Source organism: Ruditapes philippinarum, unplaced genomic scaffold (assembly GCF_026571515.1).
Source record: "Ruditapes philippinarum isolate M1 unplaced genomic scaffold, ASM2657151v2 ctg10287_1_1_1_1, whole genome shotgun sequence".
NCBI lineage: Eukaryota > Metazoa > Mollusca > Bivalvia > Venerida > Veneridae > Ruditapes > Ruditapes philippinarum.
This window is the reverse complement of record NW_026853457.1, coordinates 28537-56396: the sequence shown is the minus strand read 5'-3', so window position 1 is coordinate 56396 and position 27860 is coordinate 28537. Positions and strand designations below refer to the sequence as shown.

Sequence of the window (27860 nt, the reverse complement as noted above, 5' to 3'; positions counted from 1 at the left end):
TTAGTACCATATGAAAATCCTTACTATGTAAACAGCTCATTGATATCTTGCCATTTCATAACTATTCCATAACTGTAATTGTGTGATTAATAAAAATAATAAAGAAAAATTAACACATTTCATCTTTCAACATTTATTGTATAATATACAATAATGTTATATCAACATTGCAACAATATCACATAGCAAATGTTCATCTTTCAGTTAGAAAACAATTATAAAAATCATACTATATACTAAGTAAGACATTAAAAAGTGGTTTGGTGATGATGAAAAATCAATGAAGTATTTACTTAATATAATCCTTTTTTTTTACTTTTTCCAGTTGATAAATTAGTAATTTCAGATTGTTAAATAAATATACCTGAAATTCTGATATCTGAAAATACTAAATATACTACAAGAACACATCTTTGACAAACAAAGCAAAATCGAATAATCTTTTAGGTTCCAAATAAAAAACAATCATGAGAAACCCCTGTTCTCAATCGGCTTTACTAACATAATAAAAATAACAGAATATACTTATAGAAATAGCTAACTAATACTCTAATGATAATTAACTTTAATAGTGATAGTAAAAAAAGCACTTATAGAGCCAACAATGTTTCCCTGTAAACACTGAGGCACATGCACCCGATTTGTAATATTAACAAAATTGAATTGATACAATTATGACAGATAAAAACATACCAAGGACCAGTATCATACCAATGATACCACTCTTATTTTTTTGACAAACTTTACAAAATTATATTTACTATATACATGTTCTTTGAACCAGAATATTTACAAAATGTAAAAAATAAATATCTAGCACAAGTCCTCACTGTATGAATTTCTATGAAATATATATAATTATTATATTACATTTAATGAAATGATCTTTTCAAATTCAAACTAAAACAAGTACTCTATTACACAAATAAACATATCTCATTATGGTTTTACAAAACAGCAGTACCACAAAGTAACAAATGCAACTAATAACCTACAAAAATAACATAAACCAAGTAAATGTTGCTTATGAATACAGGTTAAAATCAATCAATGTTTCATGTAATGTGTCAAATTATTCCAAATTTAATGATGTTACTTACGATACTAGAAACATAAGCATTCGTATTATTCTATATTTTCATAATCTGTGCACTTTTAATTTATTTTCATCAAAAATAAAACATTTTGATTTTTACATAAACAAATAATATCTTCTGAAGTTGATCACTTATATGATTCAAATTAAAACGTGCCATTATTCAATAACTGTTGATTAATTTCCAAAAAAAAGGATCATCAATAATAATACATGTATGTAAAATGACATTGTTAATGTATTTGAGTACCCTTAAAACTTTGAGTGTGTACACTGTCAGGAGTAATCTCCTGGGGGACTAGGAAGTTCATCTTGAGTTGGTGTACTTGCATTTGATCCTATTTCGAAAACTTCAGGAGTAATTTCAGGAGACTCCTGTTGAATAACAAGTTTAATTTTGCTCAGTTTAGAGTATGTAGGTGAATGTTGTGTCTCACTACAAGTCGGATCACTAGGCAAAGATAAACCTGTATTAACATGTATACCTGAGGTAGATATTTCAAAATTTGTTGTAGACTGGGAATTTGATTCTGTTTCCAGCTCAGAATCAGCTTCTGTATCTTTTGCCATTTCTTCAGGTTTTAAACAAGTGTTTTCACTAGATTCTATAGTCTCAGCTTCCAGATTTACAGACTGTGCTGAAGCTTTAATTTCAGATTCCTCTGCTACAACAGTATCTAGAACAACAGTATCTGGAATAGCTGGAGAACTAGTGGGCTCCATTGGTGTTTCTACCGCTGGTGAACTAGTGGGCTCCATTGGTGTTTCTACTGCTAGTGAACTAGTGGTCTCCATTGGTGTTTCTACCACTGGTGAACTAGTGGTCTCCATTGGTATTTCTATCAACTGTGGAACAGCTAGAGAACTAGTGGTTTCCATTGGTATTTCTACCAACTGTTCAGGAACCTCAGCAGGTTTATTACTTTCTTCTTCTTTTTCATCATTATCAACAAAATCAGTCGTTTCAACATTTGATTGTGAGGGAATATCTGTGTCACTTTCAAGTACCTGAATTTCAGGTGGTTCTGTTTTAATTCCAGGAATAGAATTCGTTTTATCTAATAAACTGTCATTCTGAACACTTGGCAAATTTTCCACTGCTGGTTCCTCCTTTATTTCTGGCTCCTTTATGAGATCTGGTTCCTCTTTTATATCGGCTTCTTTAATTAATTCGGGTTCTTGTTCTTTCAAAACCTCTGGTTCCTGCTTTATTGTAACAGGAACTATAATGTCATCTTGGGGTTCTGTCTTTATGCTAACACTCTCTGGTTCACTCTTATTCACCTCAGTGTCCATTGGTTCTGGCGTATCAGTTGAAATTTTTCTCTCTTCCTCAAATGAAGCATGGTGACCATCCTGTGAAGCTTCATCATATGTGAGGGACTTCCTTGATAAGTAAGTTGGTTCCCCTACACTTAGAACTGATGGACTTGGCGTTCCTTCAGACACCTAAAAAACACATATTAACTTGCATTATAGGCTGTAAAATAGTCATGTACTAGTAATAAAGTAGTCAATAAGGCAAAAGGAATGTTAACAGAAACTCATCAAATTATTTGTAAAACTTCCTCCAATAAAATTTCATACATAATTTTCATTCCTTGTTTTCTTTCCCAAAAACTTTATATTAGGGATTGCCTTTGTGAATGTTTCATCACCATATGGTAAGCATATAATTAATTTCTGTTGATAAAAACAACAACAACTTTAACCCAAATACATCAAAATAAGTAGGCAACTGCCATTCCCAATTTAGTTATCATCATAATTTGAAGTCTTCTACAAAATCCGGAAGTGAGGTTGATAACTTTACATAGAAAAACTAAACAATTGACTGAATGTTAATTAACAAGGATGGGATATTTTGTATTGTAACTATGGTAATATTTACATCTGTATGATCTTCGTAGCATATAGGATGGTATGTTTTGTTATTGACTTTAATTGCATCCCTGAGATGCCATTCCTCCAACTCCTCATTCCAATACTGCTCAAACACTTCCATACATATATTGCACATCTGAAACATAACTTATTAACTGTATTTCACATTCCATTTAACTTTTTCATTTAGATCTACTATAATTGAAAGCTTTAGATATTAATACATAAAATACTTCCCTTGAAACAAATAAAAAATACTAAATTACTTATTTAGTAAATAAAACTTAGGATTTGTTAACAAGTCTAAACAATGTCCTTAATGAAAAAGAAGAATGCAAGATTTTCTAGAGGTAGAAAGATGAACTTACATCTTCACTATCATTGCCTGTTGCCGGGGGACACCTGATGACAGAGACACCCTCGGGTACAATAAGTGATAGAGGATTCTGGGTGTTGGTCTGGGTAACATCAACAGGTTGTTGTTGCTGCTCAAAGAAGTTGCTTTTACCTGCAATCACATTACAAACTATAAATTTCTATGAAAAAGATCAATGGTTATTCAAGAATACCTGGAATGATTTAACCTTATACAAATTTGAATTGAATTTATTAATAAAGGGAAGAACACCACAAATCAAACACCAGGTAGTTCTGAACTTTTATTTGATTATAACTTGAGAAAACTGTGAAACTAATATACCTAATAGGGATTGGTGATTTTGTGATTAAGGTGTCTGTCTCTCGGATGGACATACCATGCGGTCTTGATGTCATAAAATGGTAAATGACAGCCAGACAATGGCACCAAGCAAAGATTAGATACTTTATATAACTATTTTTGACTTTTACCAGCCTAAGTATCAACTTTTTACTGTATGTCTGTGAAACATGATATATGCAGTAACGGAGATTAGTACAAATTAATCTGCTATCACATCATTTCACAGATATCTTAAGAAATGTGGGAGCATGGACATGTACTCTAGTGGATTTTGTAGGGGCCAAAGTATCAGATGGTAGTAACAGTTTTGACTTTTCCTTATAGATTTGTCAATGCTCTCCGGTTGTATAGTGCTCACTGATACTGTGTGTTTTCCTACCTGACTGCATATACTTTACAATAAATTAAATTTAAGGCATTTTACAAAATATCAAATTATTTATTATAACATACCAGTTTCATCTGAATCAATAACTTCTTCATACTGTATCCAATCCTATGATAAACAAACAAATACTTTAACTAGCCTTTTAAAACTTAAATAATGTATAATGCTGTTCCATACAATATTGGAATTAAGTATTTAGTTCATGTAAAGAAAATTTAATAAATTTTATTAGAGTTTTATACACTGCATGGAGTTTGAAAGTGTTAAAGATAAATTTGAGTCTGAAAAATGTAGACTGTGTAATTATTTGTTTGATATGAACATAACAGCTGCAGATTGTAACATCACATTTTAATTACAGATAAGTCTATTATCAAATTCAATCAAAAGTTTCAAACTTACATCAATGCCATAGTACCACTTCCTACAACTGCTTAATTTCATGTCAGTTTTACCCCTTCTGTTCTGCCTGAAGTGCCAGTCTAAATGTTGGCGGTATTTTGCTTCTTTCTCACCATCTTTCAATATAAACCTCTCCCCACATGAAGTACACTGTACACCGGAGTATAAACGTTGTATCATTCCAACTGGTAAGCTAAAATGGGATAAAAAAACATAATAGTTAATAAACCATACAAATATTCTGATCTAAAAATTATGTGAGCATTGCTATGTTTTGAAATATTAACTTTGAATAAATTATAAATTGATTTTATGTCAATGGTCATCTTAAACTGATTGTCAGACATATTTTTCAATAATAATATCACCAAAATCGCCTTTTTCCAACTGATGTCAAATAAAGACAGAAATCAACTTTTTTCTAATTAAGGTCAATTAAAGCTTGTTTGTTTCTCATTATACAAAGATTACACCCTCCGTCAGTTTTTACATTAAAAGTAGTTACAATCTGTATTATTCCCCAGATTATACTGAATAATAGGCAAGATGTTGTAACAGTAGCTGTCTGAATAAAGAATTTAATCATTTTCATATCCTTATAATGCAACACTTTTATGAAAAAAATTGAGCATGAACTGTCCAAGGAGCAGCACACTCCACTTTTCTCAGTGCAGGATAGCAAACTGAACTTTGATTAAATTACCAGTATTATGTTGAGCTATCACAAATACCAGTGACTGACATTTTGACCTGAAAATCAGTGCGACAAGCAGTACTCATATTGGTGCATCTGTATATAAGTTTTAATGTAATTGTGATATTAGTATATAGGTAAATTAAGTAACCTTAACCAAAAAAGTTAACCAAACAGGTTAATGAGACAAATACAACCAAGTTGGTCACAAGAACAGCTCTACTGGAGCTAAAATATTATCTTTTAGGTAAACTATATTTTTTTCTCATTTGAAGTATGGAAAATGAAACATGAAAATAAGATTACATACCTCTTCATTTCAACCGTATTCATCTCTGTCATGTCTGGTATATCTTCAAATTTCTCTTCTGGTTTCTGTAACATAATAACATATCAGTAAGCTGATAACAGTTCCTTTCAAGTAAAAAAACAAAGAATTCATCATTTCTAGCTTTCACAATACAAACCAATATTCAAATTTGCAAAACAAAACAAGATTGCATTTGAGAAAAATGCTATGCCACCGCATTAATACCTAAGCTCTAGGCCTTTTGGGCATTTACAAGAAGGTATTTCAAGTTTTTGAAGCCTTGTACCTTGTACCTACAGACAATAAGATTTTTTTATTTTTTACTGTATGTATATATTGAAAATCAATGACCCCCGGGGCGGGGGCAATTTTGACCCCAGGGCTATAATTTGAACAATCTTGCTAGAGGTTCACTACACAATGTTTCATGCAAAATATCTAACCTCTAGCATTTGTCAATTGCTAGAAGAAATTTTTTTAAAGTTTTAACTATATACATATAACGAAAACCAATGACCCCCGGGGCAGGGCCGATTTTGACCCCAGGGCTATAATTTGAACAATCTGGGTAGAGGTCTACAACACAATGCCTTATGCTCTAGGCCTTTTGGGTCTTTACAAGTAGGTATTTAAAGTTTTTACTATATGTACATATAGTGAAAATCAATGACCCCCGGGGCGGGGCCGATTTTGACCCTAGGGCTATAATTTGAACAATCTTGGTAGAGGTCTACCAGGCAATGCCTTATGCAAAATATCTAAGCTCTAGGCTATTTGGGTCTTTACAATAAGGTATTTTAAGTTTTTACTATATGTACATATAGTGAAAATCAATGACCCCGGGGCAGGGCCGATTTTGACCCCAGGGCTATAATTTGAACAATCTTGGTAGAGGTCTACCAGACAATGCCTTATGCAAAATATCTAAGCTCTAGGCCTTTTGGGTCTTTACAAGAAGATTTTTTAAATTTATTCTTATAATTCCTTTTGGTTGCCATGGCAACCAGATTTCTGCATGGAATGAAATTCTTTGAACAACTTTGGAAGCCCTTCACCCAAGGATCAATCCTGCCAAGTTTGGTTGAAATTGGACTATTGGTTTTTAACAAGAAGATTTTTTACGTTCACTATATAATCTATATAACAATGACCCGGGGCGGGGCCTATTTTGACCCCAGGGCTATAATTTGAACAATCTTGGTAGAGGTCTACCAGACAATGCCTTATGCAAAATATCTAAGCTCTAGGCTATTTGGGTCTTTACAATAAGGTATTTTAAGTTTTTACTATATGTACATATAGTGAAAATCAATGACCCCGGGGCGGGGCCGATTTTGACCCCAGGGCTATAATTTGAACAATCTTGGTAGAGGTCTACCAGACAATGCCTTATGCAAAATATCTAAGCTCTAGGCCTTTTGGGTCTTTACAAGAAGATTTTTTAAATTTGTTCTTATAATTCCTTTTGGTTGCCATGGCAACCAGATTTCTGCATGGAATGAAATTCTTTGAACAACTTTGGAAGCCCTTCACCCAAGGATCAATCCTGCCAAGTTTGGTTGAAATTGGACTACTGGTTTTTCACAAGAAGATTTTTTAAGTTCACTATATAATCTATATAACACACACACACACACAAACAAACACACACACACACAGGTGAATCGCTATATGCCACCGCATCGCAGATGCTGCGGTGGCATAAAAATAAAAAATATATAGTATGCAGTATATATAATTGTTAATTTGGAATCAAATGTGTTTTTCCGTTTTAGACATACAAATTGATTTGGCAGTAAATCATGCACAGGTTAAGAAATTAATAAATTAAGTACCTTTTTCTGTGGTACAATATATTCCTGAGGTTTAACAAGTTCTGGTTTACTCGTAGATGTCTTGGCAGGGGGTTCTGGTTTCGGATCTGTATCCTTTTTAATGATACCCGTGTTGATTAACTTGGCAAACAGACTGTTAATATCTATAGGGGCTGTCGGAGCACTTGTTGTTGATACAGCTGGGGGGAACAAATTTGCTAACACATTTGGAACACTGGACTGGGGTGCTGGAGTACCTAGAGAACACAAAACAAACATCTAAACTGAAAGAAATTATGCAAATCTCACTTCAAGAATAGTTAAATGAAACTGTAAATGTATTAATAAAAAACATGTATTCCCTGCAATTTATAAAGTTGTTTTATTTAAAGATATAAGAAAAATGACATGCCACACTTCCTTGTAAAAATAAAAATGTCTGTTTTTAATCTTAAAGGTAAATGAAATATCTTACCTGTAACTGGGGGACCAATTCCAGGAATAACAGGTGCACCAGGCATTGTCATGACAGGTGCAGAACTCTGAGGTATATTCATTGGCTGGGGCATTGGAGGTCCAAAGGGTGGTGGTAAAGGACCACCTGGAGGCTGCATAGGTCCTGGCATACCTTGAGGTCCTAAACCAGGCAAAGGCATGTTTGGTCCCTGTGGACCTCCAAAACCCATGGGTCCTCTTGGTCCGACAAATCCCATTGGTCCAGGTCCTGGTCCTGGCATACCAGGTCGCATGGGAAGTGGCATACCAGGAGGTATTGGCCTTGGTTCTTGAGCAATTTCTGGTAATATCTTGACCTCTGGTGGAGACCCTGGTAACTGTACCATCAACACTTGGTTGCCTACATTGATCTCTTTTGGCGCTTCATTAAACTTCATTTCAAACCATTTTCCATCTACAATAATTTCGTGGCAAGGACCACCCAAAGCTACATAATGATATCTGTTACCAACCCTCAGTTTCACAGCATGGTCAGTGAAGATCTGGTACAATTTACCATTGATGAAAACATCACGAGGTGGACCGTCAAATCTAATTCCATGATCGATTCCTTTGATATTTACACAAGGTTGCATCATGTTCAGCTTCAGCTCACATCGGTTGCCATCAATAAGTATATGTCTTGGTGGAGGGTCAAACCGTAATTCCATTCTCACTTCATCTATAAACACAAACCTAGGCTCTCCACCAAATCTCCCTTTCTCTTCCTTATCTATTAGAATCATCATATCTCTACCATCAATTTGTACCTTATGAACTTTTCCGTTGATATTGATATTTTTTGGAGGGGCATCTACTCTCACTTCATAAAGTTGACCGTCTATCCACAGATTTATTGGTCGACCATGATAAAACAATTTCTCCTTCCTTCCTCTGATTGTTACATCTTTTACTCTTTCTCCAAACTTGTACATCAGATTATCATCTATCACTATCCCTCTTTTAGCTGGATCAGCAAATACCTGAATAAAGTCTTTATTCCAGGGTACTTTTCTTGGGGGTGCACCTAGTTTTATTTCAAAATTTCTCTTGCCAATAATAACTTCTTCACTTACAATAGGACCCATTTCATCAAAGCATCTAAACCTAGCATCACCAAATTTGTCAATATACGAGTCAGATTGAGGCTGTAAAGGCCTGGATGTTCTATTATTTGGAGGACCCTCCATTCTTGGACCATCAAATCTTGGAGGACCCTCCATTCTTGGACCATCAAATCTTGGCGGACCCTCCATTCTTGGACCATCAAATCTTGGTGGGCCATCTGGTCTAGGACCATCAAATCTAGGTGGGCCATCTGGTCTTGGACCATCAAATCTTGGTGGGCCTCTAGGTCCAAATCCCTGCATACGAGGATCACCCATATTTTTTCTAAGACCAGGTGGAGGTCTTACAGGCATTGCATCAAGTAAAGACATCAGTGGTTTTGGTTTATCAGGAAAAGCTGGATCATATTCTTCTTTTAGCCTATCATCTCTATGGCCATGTCTTGGTGGACCATCCTTTGGTAAATGTCTTTCATTTGGATGCATTTTACCCGGGGGTCCTCTCCTTGGTTCTTTTGATGGACTATCACCTCTCCTTTCATGAGGAAACCAAGGTTCTGCACCTTCTTCAGGAGGACCAGGACGTCCAAAAGGACCTTCTACAGGTCCCCTGTGATGAGGGGGTCCCCTCATTTCATCATCCCATGGATGTGGACCTTCTTCCCAACCACTTGGAGATCTATTTACATTCATGTCTTCATCTCTACCATGTCTTCTGTCACCTTGTGGGCCTCCTCTTCTGTCATCACGTGGCCCTCTCCTATCATGAGGGGGAATATCATTTGGCCCTCTGTAACCAACATTCCTGCCATCTTTAAATCTTCCAGGATGTGCCCTGTTATCAAAATCACCATCACTCCACAATTCAGGTCTTCTTTCATCACGCCACCTTGGGTCTCCAGAATTTCTATTATCATCATCTGGAAAATGCATTTCATCAGGCCTACCTTCTAAATATTCAGGCCTTTCATCTCTACCTCTTCTATCAATATCTCTTCCAGGTCCCTTAAATCTGGGTCCCCTCTTATCTAGTGGTTCTTCCGGACCTAATCTGTCCGGCCAATGCTCCTCTTTCCAGTGTTCAGGTCTTCTGTCATCATTATCTCTATATGGACCTCTTCTATCTCTTGCGTTTGGTGCATCCTCAAATCTTTCATGAGGTCCTGCTCTATCGTAATCAATGTCTGTCTGCATTCTACCTTCAAAGTCATCATGCGGACCATCAATCCCACCTCTTCTTTTTTCAATGAAATCCCTGTGTGGTCCTCTTCTATCACCAGGTGGACCTCTCCTGTCATCTAGTGGACCTCTTCTGTCATCAAGTGGACCTCTCCTGTCATCTGCTGGACCTCTCCTGTCATCTGGCGGACCTCTCCTGTCATCTGGTGGACCTCTTCTGTCATCAAGTGGACCTCTCCTGTCATCTGGTGGACCTCTTCTGTCATCTGGCGGACCTCTCCTGTCATCTGGTGGACCTCTCCTGTCATCAAGAGGCCCTCTCCTGTCATCTGGTGGACCTCTCCTGTCATCTGGTGGACCTCTCTTGTCATCTGGTAGACCTCTCCTGTCATCTGGTGGACCTCTCCTATCATCAGGTGGACCTCTTCTATTGAATTCATCATTTCCTTGACTTCTGTGTTCAGTAGGTCTGTCAAATCTCCCTTGAACATTTCCAGGTATATCTGGATTAATAAAAGGTGGCGGTCCTTTTCTACCATCATTCCTCGGTTGTCTTCTATCTAAGTCTCTCCAAGGTCCATCTTCATTTGGCTCTTTCTTTATCACAATATCTCCTCTTGGTGGAATTAACTCACCTTCAATCTTAATTTGATTTTCCCTCCCATTGAAAGGACCTTGACCTCTGTATCGGTCTTCTTGAGGTGATTCAGGATACAAATTGCTTAATTCTTTCCTTCTGTCCTCATCTACAACTCTTTCCCTATTCTTCTTTGGAATTTTAAAGTTATCCAAAGGTCTATCTGGAGATCTCACTTCCCTCACCACTGCATCAATAGTGGGCATTTCTGGTTCAGGCTGTGCTTGTTGAGATGGCAAAGTTAGTTGGCTGTTATCAGGGACTTTGTCACCAGGAGACAGTAACTCACTAGAGAGACGACGGTTTTGCTCCTGGAGTTCTTGCAGTTGTTGTATTTGCATCAACTGCTTTAACTGCTTCAACAATTCTTGGTACTGTTCATGTGTTATTAGGCCTTCTTTCAGTTGCTTGTTTGCCTGAAAATGTCCAAGTTAAAATGTTAACTGTATTTCTAGAACATTTAACACATGGCAAAATGGTCTAATAAATTCAAATTAAAACTAAATACATGAAAAAATATAAATAGCTAGAGTAAATATTTTTATTCCTCCTACCAGATTTTGTATCCATTATTATCTCAATGACAAAATAATCTGCATACATGTATATGCATCTATGATGTCATTGTAAGCACAAAACAAACTTTTCCTCAAATATCTATTACAACTGAAAAATGTTACTGAGTGAACAGATTTCTTAAACACCCCCAAGGTTATATTCTATTGAAGTTCACAAGGCGTATCTCCAAACACTGATACCTACTGTGGACACATGTAAAATTAAATACACATTATAACAATCTATTGTTGATTCACACAGAGCAGATGATCACTCAAGGATTAAGATTTAACTGTTAAAAAGGCCATGTAATGATGTATATATGTCAACAAATAAAGCCAAGTACTGTCCTAGGATGATAATTTGGTCTTAACAGTACACGGGGTTATCTGGATTATTATGCGATATGGTAAAAGTAAACACATATACTATATAGCATTATTCTTACAGTATTGTTTGTGTATTACCGTTAAGGCTCTGTCGGTAGATCGAAATTATTGTAACTTTTAGTGTTTTGTACTCATAGGTTCGAACCCCACTTAGTGCCATTTTATAATCACAGTTTTTTCTTCTTGCTCTGTTTTTTATCATTATAATTATTTATTTATTTTTCGTTTTCCTTTTTGTTTTCTTCTTGTAATATATATTTTATAGTATATATTTATTTATTTTTATTTCTATTCTTTTTTTCTTTTTGTATTTTTTGATCGCAGTGTAATAAAATATTCGATCTCATATTCATGTATGTATATGAAAAAACCGGTCAAACTTGTTTTCTGAACAATTGACTGTTCTGAGGTAAAAAAAATGTGTCGTACCAGTAGTCGAACTTCTGCCTGTACGGATAAAACACATTACTGACACGGTTGCTCTACCTACTGCGCTAACAAGACATATGATAACATGTAGTTTTATTTTCATTTTTATAGGTTGTGGCATTGATCTGTCTAACCTATTTTTCGCATTGTTATTGGTCTTTGTTATGTCAACAAAGGCTCAAGTTATCATCCTAGGACAGTACAAATCATTGTAACAGTAAATTTAGTTACATTAAAAACAACCAATCTAAATTGTTAACTTACATGGGTAACTGATTAAATGTTGAAGAGTTAGCATAAATGACCTGCAGTATCAATAGTCTTCTCCAAATTAAAGAAAATAACAAAAGTTTGAAAGAAGGGTAGGATGACTTGAAGTCAGAGATACAGACAATTTGAGAATCATAAGCATTCTAATATATCAATTTAAATATGCTAAAGGGACATAACTCTAAAAATACTGATAACTTAATTATGTCTCTTGACTACTGATGTGCCTTGTCGACATAAGTTTGCTAAGAACAAGTACAATTATTTTGAATAGATTTCAAAATTTTCTATCATATAAGTAATTTTGAAAAAAAAGAATGAGCTAAAAAGGAGAATAACTTAAAAAATTTAGCTTTCATAATATCCCTCGTCTTACAACTGCCTTGTCATGTTAAGCAAGTATTCCAAGTTTCAAGTTGATATCTGTAGTTTTCTATGTAATGAGCTACATTACAGTTTTTGTACAATAACAATCATTGAATGTACAACCTAGCAATCTCTTTGCAAAGATGAGCTAAAAAACAAAAATCAAAATATTTTCGATATCTATTCTTACTTTGAGCAGTATTTCACCATGTTGATTCATGGACAGTTCCTCTGGTATTTCAACTTGTTCAGAACTGGAAACTTGTCTAGAGAATTCTGGTTGATGTACCCGTAAATCTTCATCTTCTGGCTCTTCCTCGATCCTGGCAACATTAATAATACAACACGTTATGAAAATTGAAAACATTCCTACAATTTTTAACAATATTATACCTTACCAACACACCAGAATCATATCCAGCACTCATAAAACTTAATAGCCTTTATCATTTATATAATTTAGCAATTTTATGGAAAATTTTCAAAAGAAATACTTGATAATACTATAATTCACTCATTTTCACAAGAGAATTGACCTCTTCATATAGACATTCAATATTCATGAACATTCTACACACCAAATTTAGGAATCATTACCATATAGAATGTTTAATTACATAGTTTGCGCATGTATAAAGACATGCAAGAAGTAGGGGAATTACCTAGCTTGTATTTCAGTGACAGAATCTTGCCGCTGCTTCTTAAGCTCGATATCATAAGCGTATTGATCTGGTTGACTAGCCTTGAACTGATCCCATCCTTTACTACTTGGAGACTTGAGGGGAAGATGTTGCTGTTTCTGAACACAGGGGCGATAATCTTCATCTTCTTCACCAAATAAATCACTGAAAATGTTACATCAATGACTTAGTCAAATGTACCTACTTTATTTTGAAATTTTCATATTAATAAAAGTGAGCAAATATTATCAACAAAATATATTAATGACTTATCAACATAACATTCCAAATTATATCAGTCATGGCAAGAATCAAGTGAGGAATCTACTAACAACATTTTTATGATGGTCTTTGGTATGAACAGGACCAAACCGGCAACTTCACACAATTGAAATCTACCACATAATACTCGGGGAACTTCTGTTTTAATACCGATACTACCCATATGATGGGTATTTACCAACATCAAAGCTTGTATTTACTGCCTGTGGCAATTTTATAAACTGATAAAGTATGAAATACTGAATTAATTCCAGCCGATTCTTTTGCAATATCATAACAAACATATTTCATTTAGCAGAAATAACATTTTTTTTTAATCCTGAAACAATTTTCGGGAAAATTTTCTGGATTAAATCATCAATAAATTTTACTTGTAAAATGGTTTACCTTATATCAGCATTAATCTTAGGAACCTCAGCTTCGGTGACACGATCCACTTCAGTATCAAGATCCATAGGCTCAGAATCTAGGTCCATATCTTCTGATTTCAAATCTACATCTTTAACAAGCTCATTGTCTTTTATTTTACCACTACTGTGACTTGTTGTTTCTCTCAAAGTGTCAGTTGAAGGTTTTTCTAGTTTAAGTTTTTTAATCATTCTTCCATAATCTGATCCATCACTACTACTTCTTTTTTCAGCTTCTTTACTTGGTTTTCTTCTCTCATCAATGTCCATTGACTCTACAGAACTTGACTTTTTTGTACCATGTTTTCCATCAACAGCCTTATTTTTGTCCTTTTTAGCTCCGACTTTACTGGGAGCTTTCTTGCTATTGGAATGTGTTGAACTTTTTTGGGACTCTGTTTTTTTATCTTTTACTTCATCAGACTTTCTGTCTCCTTTTCTATCTCCAGTACTGCTTGAGCTTTTGGATGAATATAGTTTTGGTGATTTCTGAGGAGACTTTTCTCTAGTACTTTGTTCTTTTGATTTATCTGATCGTCTTTCTTCACTCTTTCTTTTTAATTCATTTTTCTTCCTTTCTTCCTCCTTCCTTTTCTTGTCAGCCTCTATTGTCTCTTTCACTTTTGATTCTATTTTACTTTCTTTTTCTTTTGATAAACTTCTGCTTTTGGATGACTGATGATTACTTTTCTGAGGTGATTGAGACGAGAATCCTCGAGACTGTTTAGAAGAAGCATGTGTTTCGCGTTCTTTTGATTTCCTTTTTTCTTGTAATTCCCTGCTACTAGAAATTCTAGGGTCTCTCACTTCCCTACGTGCTTCTATATTTGTAGCAGTATGTTTTTCACTAGAGTATTTATGAATTGATTTATCACTATTTCTATGATTTCCATGTTGATGATTTCCATGTTGATGCCTATGTTCAACTCTTGGATCTGTAACATGTCTTTTATGTTCCACATGAGACCGTGGGTCTCGAATATTTGACTGTTTAGGTAAATGAGAAACATCACGACTTTGTGAGCTAGACCTAGAGCTTGAATCAGAATCATTTTCATCACTAAATTTGGCACAATCTTCTTGAGCAAAGACTTCCCCACTAAACTGTCCTGGCATATTAGGAGGCATACCCATAGCTGGAGGGTATGGAACACCAGAGGCAGGCAGTCCATTATATGGCACCATCCCTGCTGGTGGTATCTGACTGACAGGTAACTTACCTACAGGGTAATGTCCCTGAGCCTGTGTTGGGGGGAATGTTGGCTGACTAGAACTTGGTATCACAGGAGCTGTACCTTGATATGCACTATACCCAGGTAATGAAGCAACAACTGTATCAGGCCCTGTCCCTGTAGTAGGAAATGCTTTCGGAGAGGATACAACTTGTTTCTGGAGACGTGGATCTCTCCTTCTAGGGTCAGTTGGACGTGGACGAGGATCCCTGGATACAATTGCAGCTTCTGGTACTGGCAATGATTCTTCCAAACTTGGAAGTGGTAAACCAAGTGGGGTAGCTTTTGTTGTAGTGGCAACACCTATCTGACTCTTAGCACCCTGTAAAATATAATCACATTTCTAGACACGATTTATATGTCGAAAGGTTTTAATATGAATAAACAAAGTAAAGATCAAGTGGCATTATTCCAGCTTTATTTCTTTATATACCAAGTACAGATTTATATGTCTTGCAGATTAAAGCTGTACTGTGAATTAAAACAAGTGCACAAGTCCTCTAGGTTTCAAGGGTCAATTTAATATATCTTCTTTTTTTTGTTGTTAAAAAAATTACCTGTTTCTTTTTAAGCTTTTCTGCAGTTTCTGCAAGTTCAAGTTCCAGCCTTGCTTGTTTTAAACTGAGCAATTCTTGTTGCTTAGCAATAAGTTCACGTCTCATTATAGCCTCCTGATCCTCAAGGTCATCTGTTGGCTCCTCAATAGTCTCTGGTGATGAATGCTCACTTTCACTGCTCTTCTGTATGTAAATAAATAACTTAACTATACCATTTGCACAGCATATCATTAATTTTATAATTGGGTTTAAAGCCAAGGCATTTGAAAACAGATGTGATTCAAAGACAATGCCAAAAGAGTGGTGACATGGGCAAAGTGGTTTACACTTTGGATTGCTGGCCCTTGTGGGTTTAAACCCAGTTAGGGGCAAGCTATAGGTCTATCGCTAAGTACTGGTTGACCCTTGGATGAAATTCAAGGGTTTCAATAATCTTATAGATACCAATATAATCAAGCTAACATCATTTACATCAATTCATTTAAACTTAACAAGTGAATGACCTGAAGCACTCAAAAGGAAATGACTTCCTCATCTCTAGGAACTAAGAAAGAGCATTGATCATGTACAATTTCAGATTCCCTGTAAACAGCATTTTCTCGGAGCTCTCATATGTTTCCAGTTTTATCCTTTAAGTTAACAGTTATCAGCTCAAATCTGAATTAAACACCGACAAGGTTTCCGGTCGTTATTTTTTTTGTTTTATCATAAAATGTTTGTGAAGTGGTACCATTTTCATTAACAAACTAATCAACAAGAGCCTGGGTGAACCGGGTGATGCTCCTCGAATAGGTTTCGGACACAGAAAAGTATACCTTTTGTAGTTTCAGAGTTATGGCCCATGCAAAGTTCAACGTGCAAAAATTCCAAGGCAGAGCAACTGGTCTTTCCACTGCACTTCTACCCAATGAGATCTATCTACCTACATAGTTTCATGTCGATATAATTTATATATTCAGAGTTATGTCCCGGACAAAGTTCAAAGTATAAAATTAACAAAAGGCAATAGCTCCAAATTTAGGCAAGGTAGAGTTATGGTTCTTGTGCACTGCACATATATCCAATGAGATCTATCTTCCTACAAAGTTTCATATTGATACCTTATTGTTTCAGTTATGTCCTGGACAAGAAAGCTGACTGACGGACGGACAAAGCGGCGACTATATGCTCACCCTTTGGGGAGCATGATTTAGCAGTTCCAATACAAAATAAAACCAACACAGTCCAGTGAAAAACACCATAATAAATGACATTTTATGTACTCACCCCTTGAAGAAATCTTGGATTTACATGTATACTAGTCTGTTCTGGTTCTTTTGCATTGATGGGCCAAGCAGGATCTAACAGACTGTTGATTTTTTTATCTATTTTATACAGGGTTGCATTGGGTAACATTGTTTTCCAGGTCTGTCTCAGTTTAAACATTGAGGATCTGGTTTTTTCATCCACCTATTAAAAGGGACAACATTAATTTTGATCACCATGTTAAGAAAAAAATTAATCTATTTGTTCAATCAAGGTTGTCCAGAAGGATCTACTTCCGACTGATTTTAATGCTTCTGCCTTCTTTGAACAATAGATGTGCATTTGTAAATTTTACTTCAACATTTTTCAGATTTTGTAAATTCTGTTTCAAGTCCTGTGGAGACAAGCACTGCCAAAGCTTTTTTCCCATGCACTGTTAGTCCATGTTCAAAACATTTGTAAATGGCACATGTTCATTATGTTAATGAGCATTGTGATGAGAAATGAAGTTAAAGATGGTACAATAGTCTTGACCTATTTTTTATCTTTGCCAAGTTAGAATAATAGAAAATATTCTTTTTATTTCAAATGGTCACCGGAATTTATCAAGTTTTGTATGTCTCTTTCGCCTACTTGGCTTGAATTTAAATTTTGTGAAGTTCACTAAACGGTAGACAAATAGCTCTCAAGTTCATATTGATTTTTCCTTTTCATTTTAACCAACCAGTTTGCCCTATTCAACTATTTTTCACAAGTTTATATTTCAAAGAAAGACAACTGTGCTTAATGTTTCAATACATCTTTAACATTGTTACCTCCCTTGAGTACTTAAAATCTCTTCTTGTAAGCAATAAATTGCTGCACAAACTTCACGTCAATACAATCGTGATGTTAAGAGCTACAAACATACTAAATTTTAGTTCATATATGATTAACAATTTGCGACAATTGTTCTTGTAGGAATAAATTAACAACAATTTCCTTCATTTGGTACCTGGGTTCTTTTGCTTGTTTTTGGTTTTTGATGAAAATAATAAGATCATAATTTTTGTCATCTTATAGTTTTGGACAGTTATACACGTTTTAAAGAATCAAACTTTGAATGAATAAATCAGGAATTTGAAAACTGTGTTAATATTGACAGCTTATGCATATTTCAAATGCTCAAGTATTTATTTTTTTATCATCACCATATGTTACCCAATAATAACTGAGTAAGGGCTATTTTGTTATGTCCTGGGACTAGTTTTACACAATTCATTGGATTTAAGTTATCTAAACTAAATTATTTATTTACACTATTGATTTACATTTTTATTACATTTACACATTTTCATAAAAACGTGAATCTTGCTTGTTTTAAGCTCTCTGGATGTTTACTTATAAAATAGTTTATGACTAAAAAAAATTCCTATACACTGGTTCATGAACTATAAATAGCAACAAATAATTTATTTCTTCCCTTTTCTGATACATCTTTATACTATTTTTTCAGCTCCAAATTTCAACAGCTTAGATGAAATTAGAAAAAAAAATTGAATTAAAGATAATCAAATTCGGGTAAAAAAATGTCAGATGTGTTTACTATCAAAAAAATCATTTAAAAGTATAAAAAAGGTTATGCACATCTGAGCCTATTTTGGTATCTTACATACAAATTTCATTTTAAAATAAGTGTTAAAAAAATGTTTTGTATCCACAGAGTTCAACGGCAGTTAGATAAGACTGTGTGCCTTCATGACTAAATAACCTCGAACATAAAGGGTTATGTTGAATCTGTAACTTATCCAATGACATGTTCATGTATTTCACGATCATGAATAATTTACATGATGCAAGTTTAAGGAGACAAACAGATCAATGTTCTTTGTATGAACATCATTAAATTTATTGTACTTTACTTTAAGTTTATTTTCATTTAAAGTGACACAATCTGTAGATGTGACGACGGTCATCGCTACATGTGATGGAAGACACATATATACCTTCATGCATTCTTTCAGACATGAGGCTATTTATGAGTAGAACCATTACAGCAAAGTGCCTCCTTCACAAAGAATTCATTGTACTTTGTAGAATTGTAACAGAAGTGAGGTGCAAATGACTCAAGGACAGCCATACAGTATAAAATTTTAAGTCAATACTCCAATTACATTTTATCGACAATTCTATTATGAATACGCACATCGAGGTTTTAAATAATCTCTATAGTAGTTGTGGCAATAGATTTTGCACACAAGGCTTTGACTAGAAATTTTCAACCAATTCAGAAGGGATATATTTCAATTAACAGTTGTGTTGAAGCTTTAAAGATATACTATGCTCATCCTTGAGTAAAACATTTTAATCAAAGAAATTTGTTGAAATCTATGAAATTCTTACTAAATATGTCTAATTTGTATAATATAATAAATAAACTATGTATGGGAAGCTGTATTCCATATTACAGGTCAAGTAAAGTTGGTATTTTCTTAAAAAAATGTCAGTTTTTTTAATGACACAGTGTATTCATATTGTAACCACCTATAGTGTGACAACATATCTACTTAGTGTGAAGTCAAATCATGTTTATGCTATATTTACAAACAGATTGTGCAGCATTTATCAATATTTTCAAATATCAAATATGAGCATAGTATATCTTTAAGTCTTGACCAAGAATGTTAAAATTATTCAATAACTAGTTAACCTTGGACATTGTCCAATATTCATTTTCCTGCAGACAGAAGTGAATTTTCTAGTCACAATATTCAGCTGTTGTCGCGATGAAAACTTGCCATACTAAATTAAGAATTTCAGCAACTTAAAGACGGTAAAATTCAATAACAAGAGGGCCATGATGGCCCTGAGGTCGCTCACCTGTATATAGGCCCCCGGAGCGAGGCCAGTTTAAACCCAAGGGCTTTTATTTGAAACCCATTAGAAGATGTGTCATGATGTTAAGTTTTTACTATACATATATAATGAAAAACAATGACCTCCCCCCCTGGCAGGGCTAATTTTAACCCAAGGGCTTTTATTTGAACAAACTTGGCAGACACTCATAAGAAGATGTTTCATGCTAAATATCTTAGCTCTAGCTCTTTGGGTTCTTTAAAAGAAGATTTTTTAAGTTTTTACTATATGCATATAGGGAAAATCAATGACCCCCTGGGGCGGGGCCAATTTTGACCCCAGGGCTTTTATTTGAACAAACTTGGTAGACACTCATGAGAAGATGTTTCATGCTAAATATCTTAGCTCTAGCTCTTTGGGTTACTTTTAAAAGAATATTTTTAAGTTTTTACTATATGCATATAGGGGAAAATCAAATGACCCCCTGGGCGGGGCCAATTTTTGACCCAGGGCTTTTATTTGAACAAACTTGGTAGACACTCACTAGAAAGATGTTATATGCCAAATATCTAAGCTCTAACTCTTTGGATTTTAAAAGAAGATATTTAAAGTTTTTTCTTCGGTTGCCATGGCAACCAGAGTTCTGCATGGAATTAAAATTCTTTTGAACAATTTTTAAAGGTGACCACCAAAGGAACATTCCTGTGAAGTTTGGATGAAATTTGGCTCGGTGGGTTTATGAGGAGATGTCATTTAAAGTAAAAAGTTTACGACCGGACGACGGACGGACGGCGGACGAAAAAGGCGATCACAAAAGCTCACCCTGTCACTTATATGTGACAGGTGAGCTAATAAAATTACAAACATTGAACATTGATCTATAAAACAAATATGATGACTTTGAACAATAATCTTTAGGCCTTCTTTGAAGTAACAAATGAATAAATTGTGTGTTTTGGATATGTCATTTATGAAGTTTCGCAGATTGCAAAGGGGTATAAGTTAAAGTAAAAACCAGGCCTTTTCAAATGATCTGTAATCATAACTGCGAAGACATGTGATCAGTTTCACTTGAATATCTTGTTAAATGGTAAATATAAAGTTTTTGGCAAAACCATAACCAAGTACTGTACAGATGTAGAATAGGCCTCGACAAGTTTTCAAATGTAAATGATTTCAGGCTTTTTTTTAGAATTCAAACATTATAGACTACTTTTTGCATGGTTTCAAATTAATTAAGCAGAATAGAGACAAGAGTATCCAGTACTGTGAGAAGGCATTCTCTTGAAAGTATAGACACAATTAAACTAGGAATTTCTACACAAGATACTTTAAAATCTATCCTTGAGAGTATGAAAATATCAGTAACACCAATAAATGAAGCCAAATGCATATTTGACACAGCTAACAAAGTTGACTAAACATAAGGACAAGCATAAAATAGGCTCAATTTAACCAACATTAACCAGGAGTATGATGACCTTAATTGGTAGTTACAAATATACTGAATAACTTATTAAGTTCTATGAGAAAAATCTATTTTTTGCACTGGCAGTGACCTTGACTTCAACTGTCAACCTAAAAGTTGCACTTAGTGCTAGGTACTTACATTTAATGTGTAAATAAAAATATATAACAAAATTTCTCATTTAACCCTGTAACATTGACCTAAAAAAATTATAGGTCGCCTTACTAAAAATAATTTTCTTCAAGGTTAATAAGTCAATTTTTATTCTGGACTTCTATCTCTTTCATCTAAAATGTTATCCAAAGCTACAGGTTCATTTGAAGTATGCTCAATAAAACCAAAAATCTATTTTTCAAGCACTGAGAATGACCTGGCACATAAGTAATGCAAGTTCCATCCTAGAGTTGAAATGAATCAAGACACAGGTCTACATTGCAAATATCAAAGAAATTGGTTGGAAAATGGAAGGCTCTTATTAAGTTCATGTTAAGGTACCAAATTGAGGAGGTATTACAAAAATAAGAAAGTACGACAGAAGGTCCGGAGGAAGAACAAACTGGTAACTATATGCTCCATCAAAATATTTCTGGTAGCATAAATACTCGTGTTATTTACAAAATGCACATCTACTTTCTCCAAGCATTTGAACAACTTTAAACCAGACGTCATAACATCAACTGTGCTTAAATCAAAAAGCAAATTTACCAGTCTGAAGTACACCCTTCAAGTTAATAAATTCAACTCATCTCAAAATACACAAATCTTTTTGAATTTTCAGAACTACAGTACATTATATTTATCTGTTTTAAATAAAGAGCGCTTTTATGGCTCTAAAGTTACTGCCTTCAACTCCAGTTCAATGTTAATGTTTTACTTTCAGTTCGTTTTTGTTTTATAAAGATGCAGCATGCAACACAACACAACAGTGAAGCAGATACAACTGCTTGCTTAGTTCATCGTCTCATGTTCTGTATTTGATCATTCCAATTTATTCATAAAGTTTCACATTATATTTAGCACTATAAAATCCAAATATGAGTGTTCTAGCATTATCAACTTCAAACAGTCTTTTCAACACCTCTGAGGAATATATGAAATCCTGGTCTTCCATTGTTAACATCCTATTCTTTGGCAGCTGTTTATCAAAGTAGTCTGTTTGTTAATATTCCAATGTTATAATCCAGAATGGTGTAAATCCCACAGCAGTATCCGGAGATATCCAGAGCTGAAAATATACTTTACACAAAACAAAATATGTGCCAAGAACTGACACAGTATTGTATTCCTCAAAAAGATTTGTTCTGAATTTCATTGAATGTTTTTATATTAACTTTGTATACAAGATAATATTTCAGTAGATTTGTAAATCCTAGGCAAAATGTCCTGAAATGATCATTTATCTTGCCCAGGTAAAAATCGTCAGGAAATATTTTCTATACATGAACAAAGTTAATATATACATATCTATATATCTTATTGTGCTTTCTAGACACGAACAGAAATTCATCAGAAACATCAAATAAACTTGTGTTTAATTAAGTAATGAAATTATTTAATAATTATTTAAGTTAAGTAAATTAATGCACACCTGCTCAAACACTGATGTGAAAGTCTGAACAAGATTCTTTGCAAACAGTGACCTATAACTGGTTTTCTCTAAATTCTTCATTATGGAGTCCATCAAATAAAGAGCTGGCAACTTTTCCTCTGGCTTACACTGTGGATATAAAAAGAGAGTTAACACATGCAAATTTATACAGTCAATGTGTCTGCACTAAGAAACTCCATCAGCCATCAACCACCACCACTACAGGTCACCCAATATCCACCAATGACAAACTTCTTGAATAAGTACACAACACACATCCACTGGAACAAATCTGTAGATAAGCACATGCCGTGTAACAGACAAACATAATAGTTAATCAAATTAAATAAAAATATTCATTAAAATGTTACAGGCTATCAGCACCTGTATACTTACCATACAATACAGCTCTACTACAAAAATGTGTAATTCATGTGTATCGAATATTGAAATTTAGGCAAATTATTACCTTTTCAGGACACTTTACTTACCGAAACTCTGTTTCAAAACGCCATTGAATCACTTTACTAACATTTGAATGAAGAAAAACTTACCTAAAGAACTTACCTTATGCAAAAAAAAACACACACACAAAATAAGATAAAAAAAAACTGCCTCTTCCAGGTTTTTTGTCTTAAAAGTCAAAAATCATTGTTATGCATGTAATCAATTAATCTAAGAGTTGATTTGCTAGTCTTGCAGATATCTTTTCCTAGACATTAAGTTAATAATGTTAAAATCAAATATATCTAAAGAAAGAAGTTATGCAATAATCTGCTTAAAAATGGAAAGAAAACTTAACCATTTTCCGTCACCTTCCTTTTCATCCATTTTCAAAAAGATTATTGTAATGTACAAATAAATATATTGGATTTTATCATCATTTTCTTAGTCTGGAAAATAATGTATAATTTCTATCCATCATTATTCCTTAGAAAGCATTATCTTGTGTTAATGTTTGCCAAACATTCAATAAACGCCACCTATTACAGAATATGCTTGTTCGGTTTTTCATATTTTGACAAGACCATAGTAGTGATAATTCTTATGCAGTTATGCATCGCCATCCATGCTCACTTCGAATTCCAGCAAAACTGATTACTTCAATTCAAGCATAACAACTGGAATCAATACCTCGGTTTTAAAATTATTTGAATCCAGCTGTTTGACTTACTGGTTACAGCAAACATTTTCTCTATAATGCTCCCAGTATGTCATTATAATATTTGTTTAATTGGTTCTTTCTATACCTTGAAAGAATTTCTTTCGATAAAGTGTCATCCCGGTGATTTATTTTTATCAGCCTTAAGTGTAGATCAAGCAAAAATTGGTTGAAATTGATTGAAAATTTAATATGTGATTCTATATTTTCAGGAAGACAACTTCATGTCTTTTGTTACTTAGGCAGTCTAACAAATGTTACGTTGACGCTGTCACTTTAAGTGGTCAAAATACTTAGCACATACATATGTATGGAAATGCCAATGTACACTACACTTTTTATCTTTATACCAGTGCTAATATCATAACTGCAGGGTTATGGCTTAAATAGGGGAGATAAAGCCCCTTTAGTATTAATACTAACTTGAAAGACAATACACTAAGTACACTTAACATTGATAAAGGATACACTTGAGATGCCAATATTAGTTGAGGGAATATTATGACTGATACATATGGTTCAGTTCTTTGGATTCATATAAGTAGAATATTCCTTAAGATTACTACCACATGACACTTCATGCTTAAATGTCAGATTTACATACTGGGACAAAAAATTATCATTTTCCTTTTTAGTAGGACTGCAACGATACTTGGGAGTTGGGTATTTATGATTCAGTCCTTGACTATACAGTTAGGATATTTGTTTACTCCTAAAATTGCTGTTCCACCTTAATTAAATATTTGAATAACTCTTAAATTAAGTAAGTTTTACAATTTAACTTTGTCTTAATTCATCAATTACTTTCACATGCATTTACCCTGTTCCCAATTGTCCAGAATAATACTATACAATTACCGCATGATAGAAGTTATATGCAAATACTACTGTGTAAATCCTAAATAAACATATGCAAAATTAAATAAGTTAATGTTACTAAACTTTTTAGTCTATCTGCTTGCCACCCGACTGGCTATACATATGGGATGTACAATTTAAATCTACAAATATTGTTGCCGATGCATCATTACTAATTGTCACTTATATTGTACATTTACTGGCAGATCACTATCAAAAATTGGATTGTACAGTTTCTAATTAAGCATTTTTTGTATTTATAAATTTTATATTTCGTCTTTTTCATCTTCCAGGAAGGATCGACACTATTGTGTACCTTGTTTGCAGTTACTCGGGTAAATGCAATTAACTGTGTAGACTTAAACATTCAACTTTCGTATTGTCTCATTTCATGATTTTTCCTTCTGTACCGGCATTCTTCTATACCTCAAGTCAAAGGCATTTTAGTTTCCAGAACCTAATTTTACTCAGGTTAATGATCCTTTAAATATTTGTTACAACAGGACTTATTTCTCTACTATAAATAGAAAAATTAAATTCTCTCTTGGAAATTCTAAATCATTTTAAAAACATTCACGCACATCATTATCTTTAACTAATTACACTCTTATTATGTTTCGACATGTTAGCGAACAATAATCACTAGAGACAGTTCACTTCAGCAATGGCATAGACGTGTTAAGTAGGAATTTGTTGCTAAATTGTATCAAAACTTGATGTAAAAATTTATCATCAAATGATGAAAGTATCAATTTCGATTTAAAAGTAATACAATATTTGTGGTTTATTGCTAAACCCTACCTTTTTTTAAATTTTAGAAAACAAGCATCAAGTTTCAATAACTTAACAATAAATTCGTACTAATTTTTTCCTTTAGGCCTGTTGGTTTTCGTAACAATACAGAGCAACTAATGAGGGCATAACTAATGATGCACCATGGGATGGAGTAATCTTTTGGTCATACGACACCATGAGTCTATCTCAACAGTCTACAATCCTGAAAACTTACACAAACATCCCAAAAATTGTTTAATAAACAAATATTTATTAGTGATCTAAGTTTTCAAATTTGTAGAGAACTGTCATATAGACAAGTTGGATATTATTAGTACAGTATGGTCTTCGTATTTTTACACTGGTCAACAGGACTTCATCACCGAACCCCTTCATCACATATTGTGAAATTTTAGACTGTATGTCTTTGTCTAGGTGTGTCTAGTTAGGCTGTATTTTAAAAACAGTCATCCAACTGGGTCCAATAATAAGGACTGAGATATACTTTTCTCCAAAACAGAAAATGTTTGAACCCTTCATTACCACCAACGGTTGTGAGCGTTTATTAATCAATTAACTAGTGCAATGACTAATTAGCAATTTTCTCAACTTTATTACTTTGTCAATTTATATAATACAAATGAGTAAAAACAGATTGATTTACACATTTTAATGAAAGGTTTCATAGCAAAGATTAACAAGAGATTCTACAAAAAATTTAATTAATGAAAACTGTACAATTAGTGCAAGTTGAATATTACATTTCCCTCCTGGTGCCTCTCGACGTGTATTGGTCACGTGACACCAAACACCTCGTGACCAAGGAAAAATAAAGAATAATTTGATAAAGAAATTAGATTAAAATCACGAATTCAGATCTTTCAAAACTAAAATTAAACCTTGTTGAGGTGGTCTTCAATAACTTTAACAATCGCTGGCGCGTGTTGTTCGTGGTCTTCAGCTACCATCGTTAACATATTGATCAACGGCTTGCTGTTGAAATTCAGATCCATCAAGGACGCCTTGTAATCGTTCTCCACCTCCTTAGACAAAGCCATTGCTGCTGTATGTAGGTACTGAGCTATCTGCTTTTAAATAGTATCACAAACGAGACATGTTACCCTCATATATATGAATAAATAGTCAATAAAAAATCTTTAATTTCAGGCATCCTGTTCGTCTTTTCCGTAATGGCGCTGATGACGTAGTTTCGCATTTGGTCGCGTTTCCGATTGGTCGGTTAATTTTCAACCAATCCACGAGAGTGTAACATAAATGACATCATCTTCCAAAAAGAAGCGAAAAGCGCTCGATATTAAGTAAAAGACAGGCTTTTTATTTAGATACTTGTTCAGAACATTGTCAGGTTTATAGTTTAACATTATAACTTGTTTTCTACAGTGCCAGTTAATAGCCAGTTAATAGTTTATTTAAATACTTGTTCATAACTGTCAGGTTTATAGTTTAACATTATAACTTGTTAACTACAGTGCCAGTTAATAGTTTATGCCAGTTAAGTTAATAGAACATGGAGATTTTATACAAGTATTCTCGTCTAAAAAAAGCAAGAAATTAGGTTTAGTAGAAATGCTTTCGTTGTGATCGATTATGAAAACCTTTCTACGGTCATGAATTCGCATTGCACCTCTGCTTTTTGAAAGTTTGCAGGTTTCTTTCAGTCCCATTACTATCATATGCTGCACTTCATTTTCGAAGGGGAAGAAAAACTACTAAACTGCTTTTCTTCAGGATGAAAAAATATGTCAGGCGACATTTAACGTTTCCATTGAAATATTTCAATACCATTTCCTTGCTTTATCTTGCTTCCAGCTTAGCATTATACTTATCATATTTAATTTGATGTGAACCATTGACTGTTTACTTACTGTTTCAAAGTCTCTTTAGTACGTTTAATTAGTTGGATTAGGGATTTTAATATATTATATAGATCTACTCGTGCTTAAAACTTTTGGCTTAATGTTCAATTTTAGACTGCACTACAGAATTTCACTGCTACCGTCCATGAACAAATAAAAACACAACACATAAAGAAATAACCACAACTTTAAACAT

The 27860-nt window shown here is 34.0% G+C and overlaps 2 protein-coding genes across 2 annotated transcripts in view; one reads left to right on the top strand and one right to left on the bottom strand.

Annotated features, from left to right (window-relative positions):
• Positions 1 to 117: 117 nt before the first annotated feature.
• Positions 118 to 27016, bottom strand: LOC132736909 (uncharacterized). The gene is made up of 15 exons (XM_060724122.1): positions 26687 to 27016; positions 22994 to 23122; positions 17124 to 17306; positions 15858 to 16040; positions 14049 to 15622; positions 13362 to 13544; positions 12890 to 13022; positions 7785 to 11103; positions 7331 to 7566; positions 5496 to 5560; positions 4492 to 4684; positions 4155 to 4197; positions 3349 to 3488; positions 2988 to 3116; positions 118 to 2545 (listed from the first exon to the last, which is right to left on the bottom strand). The coding sequence occupies exons 1-15, from the start codon at positions 26843 to 26845 to the stop codon at positions 1373 to 1375; spliced, it is 7842 nt and encodes a 2613-aa protein (XP_060580105.1). The 5' UTR covers positions 26846 to 27016; the 3' UTR covers positions 118 to 1372.
• LOC132736910 (microsomal glutathione S-transferase 2-like) overlaps positions 18610 to 27860 on the top strand; it is a 36318-nt gene continuing 27067 nt past the window's right edge. Inside the window, exon 1 of the mRNA XM_060724123.1 lies at positions 18610 to 18614. The gene's annotated coding sequence lies outside the window, so the exon portion shown is untranslated. The remainder of the gene's footprint in view (positions 18615 to 27860) is intronic.

What these genes read in the sequence shown, in the direction of transcription:
- LOC132736909 (XM_060724122.1), bottom strand. Translation starts at nt 26,845, where the DNA reads ATGGCTTTGTCTAAGGAGGTGGAGAACGATTACAAGGCGTCCTTGATG. An exon ending in ATGGTGAAATACTGCTCAAA is followed by an intron (nt 11,104 to 12,889) that starts GTAAGAATAGAT and finishes GGACATTTTCAG; the next exon opens with GCAAACAAGCAACTGAAAGA. An exon ending in AGTGGTACTATGGCATTGAT is followed by an intron (nt 4,198 to 4,491) that starts GTAAGTTTGAAA and finishes TGTTTATCATAG; the next exon opens with GATTGGATACAGTATGAAGA.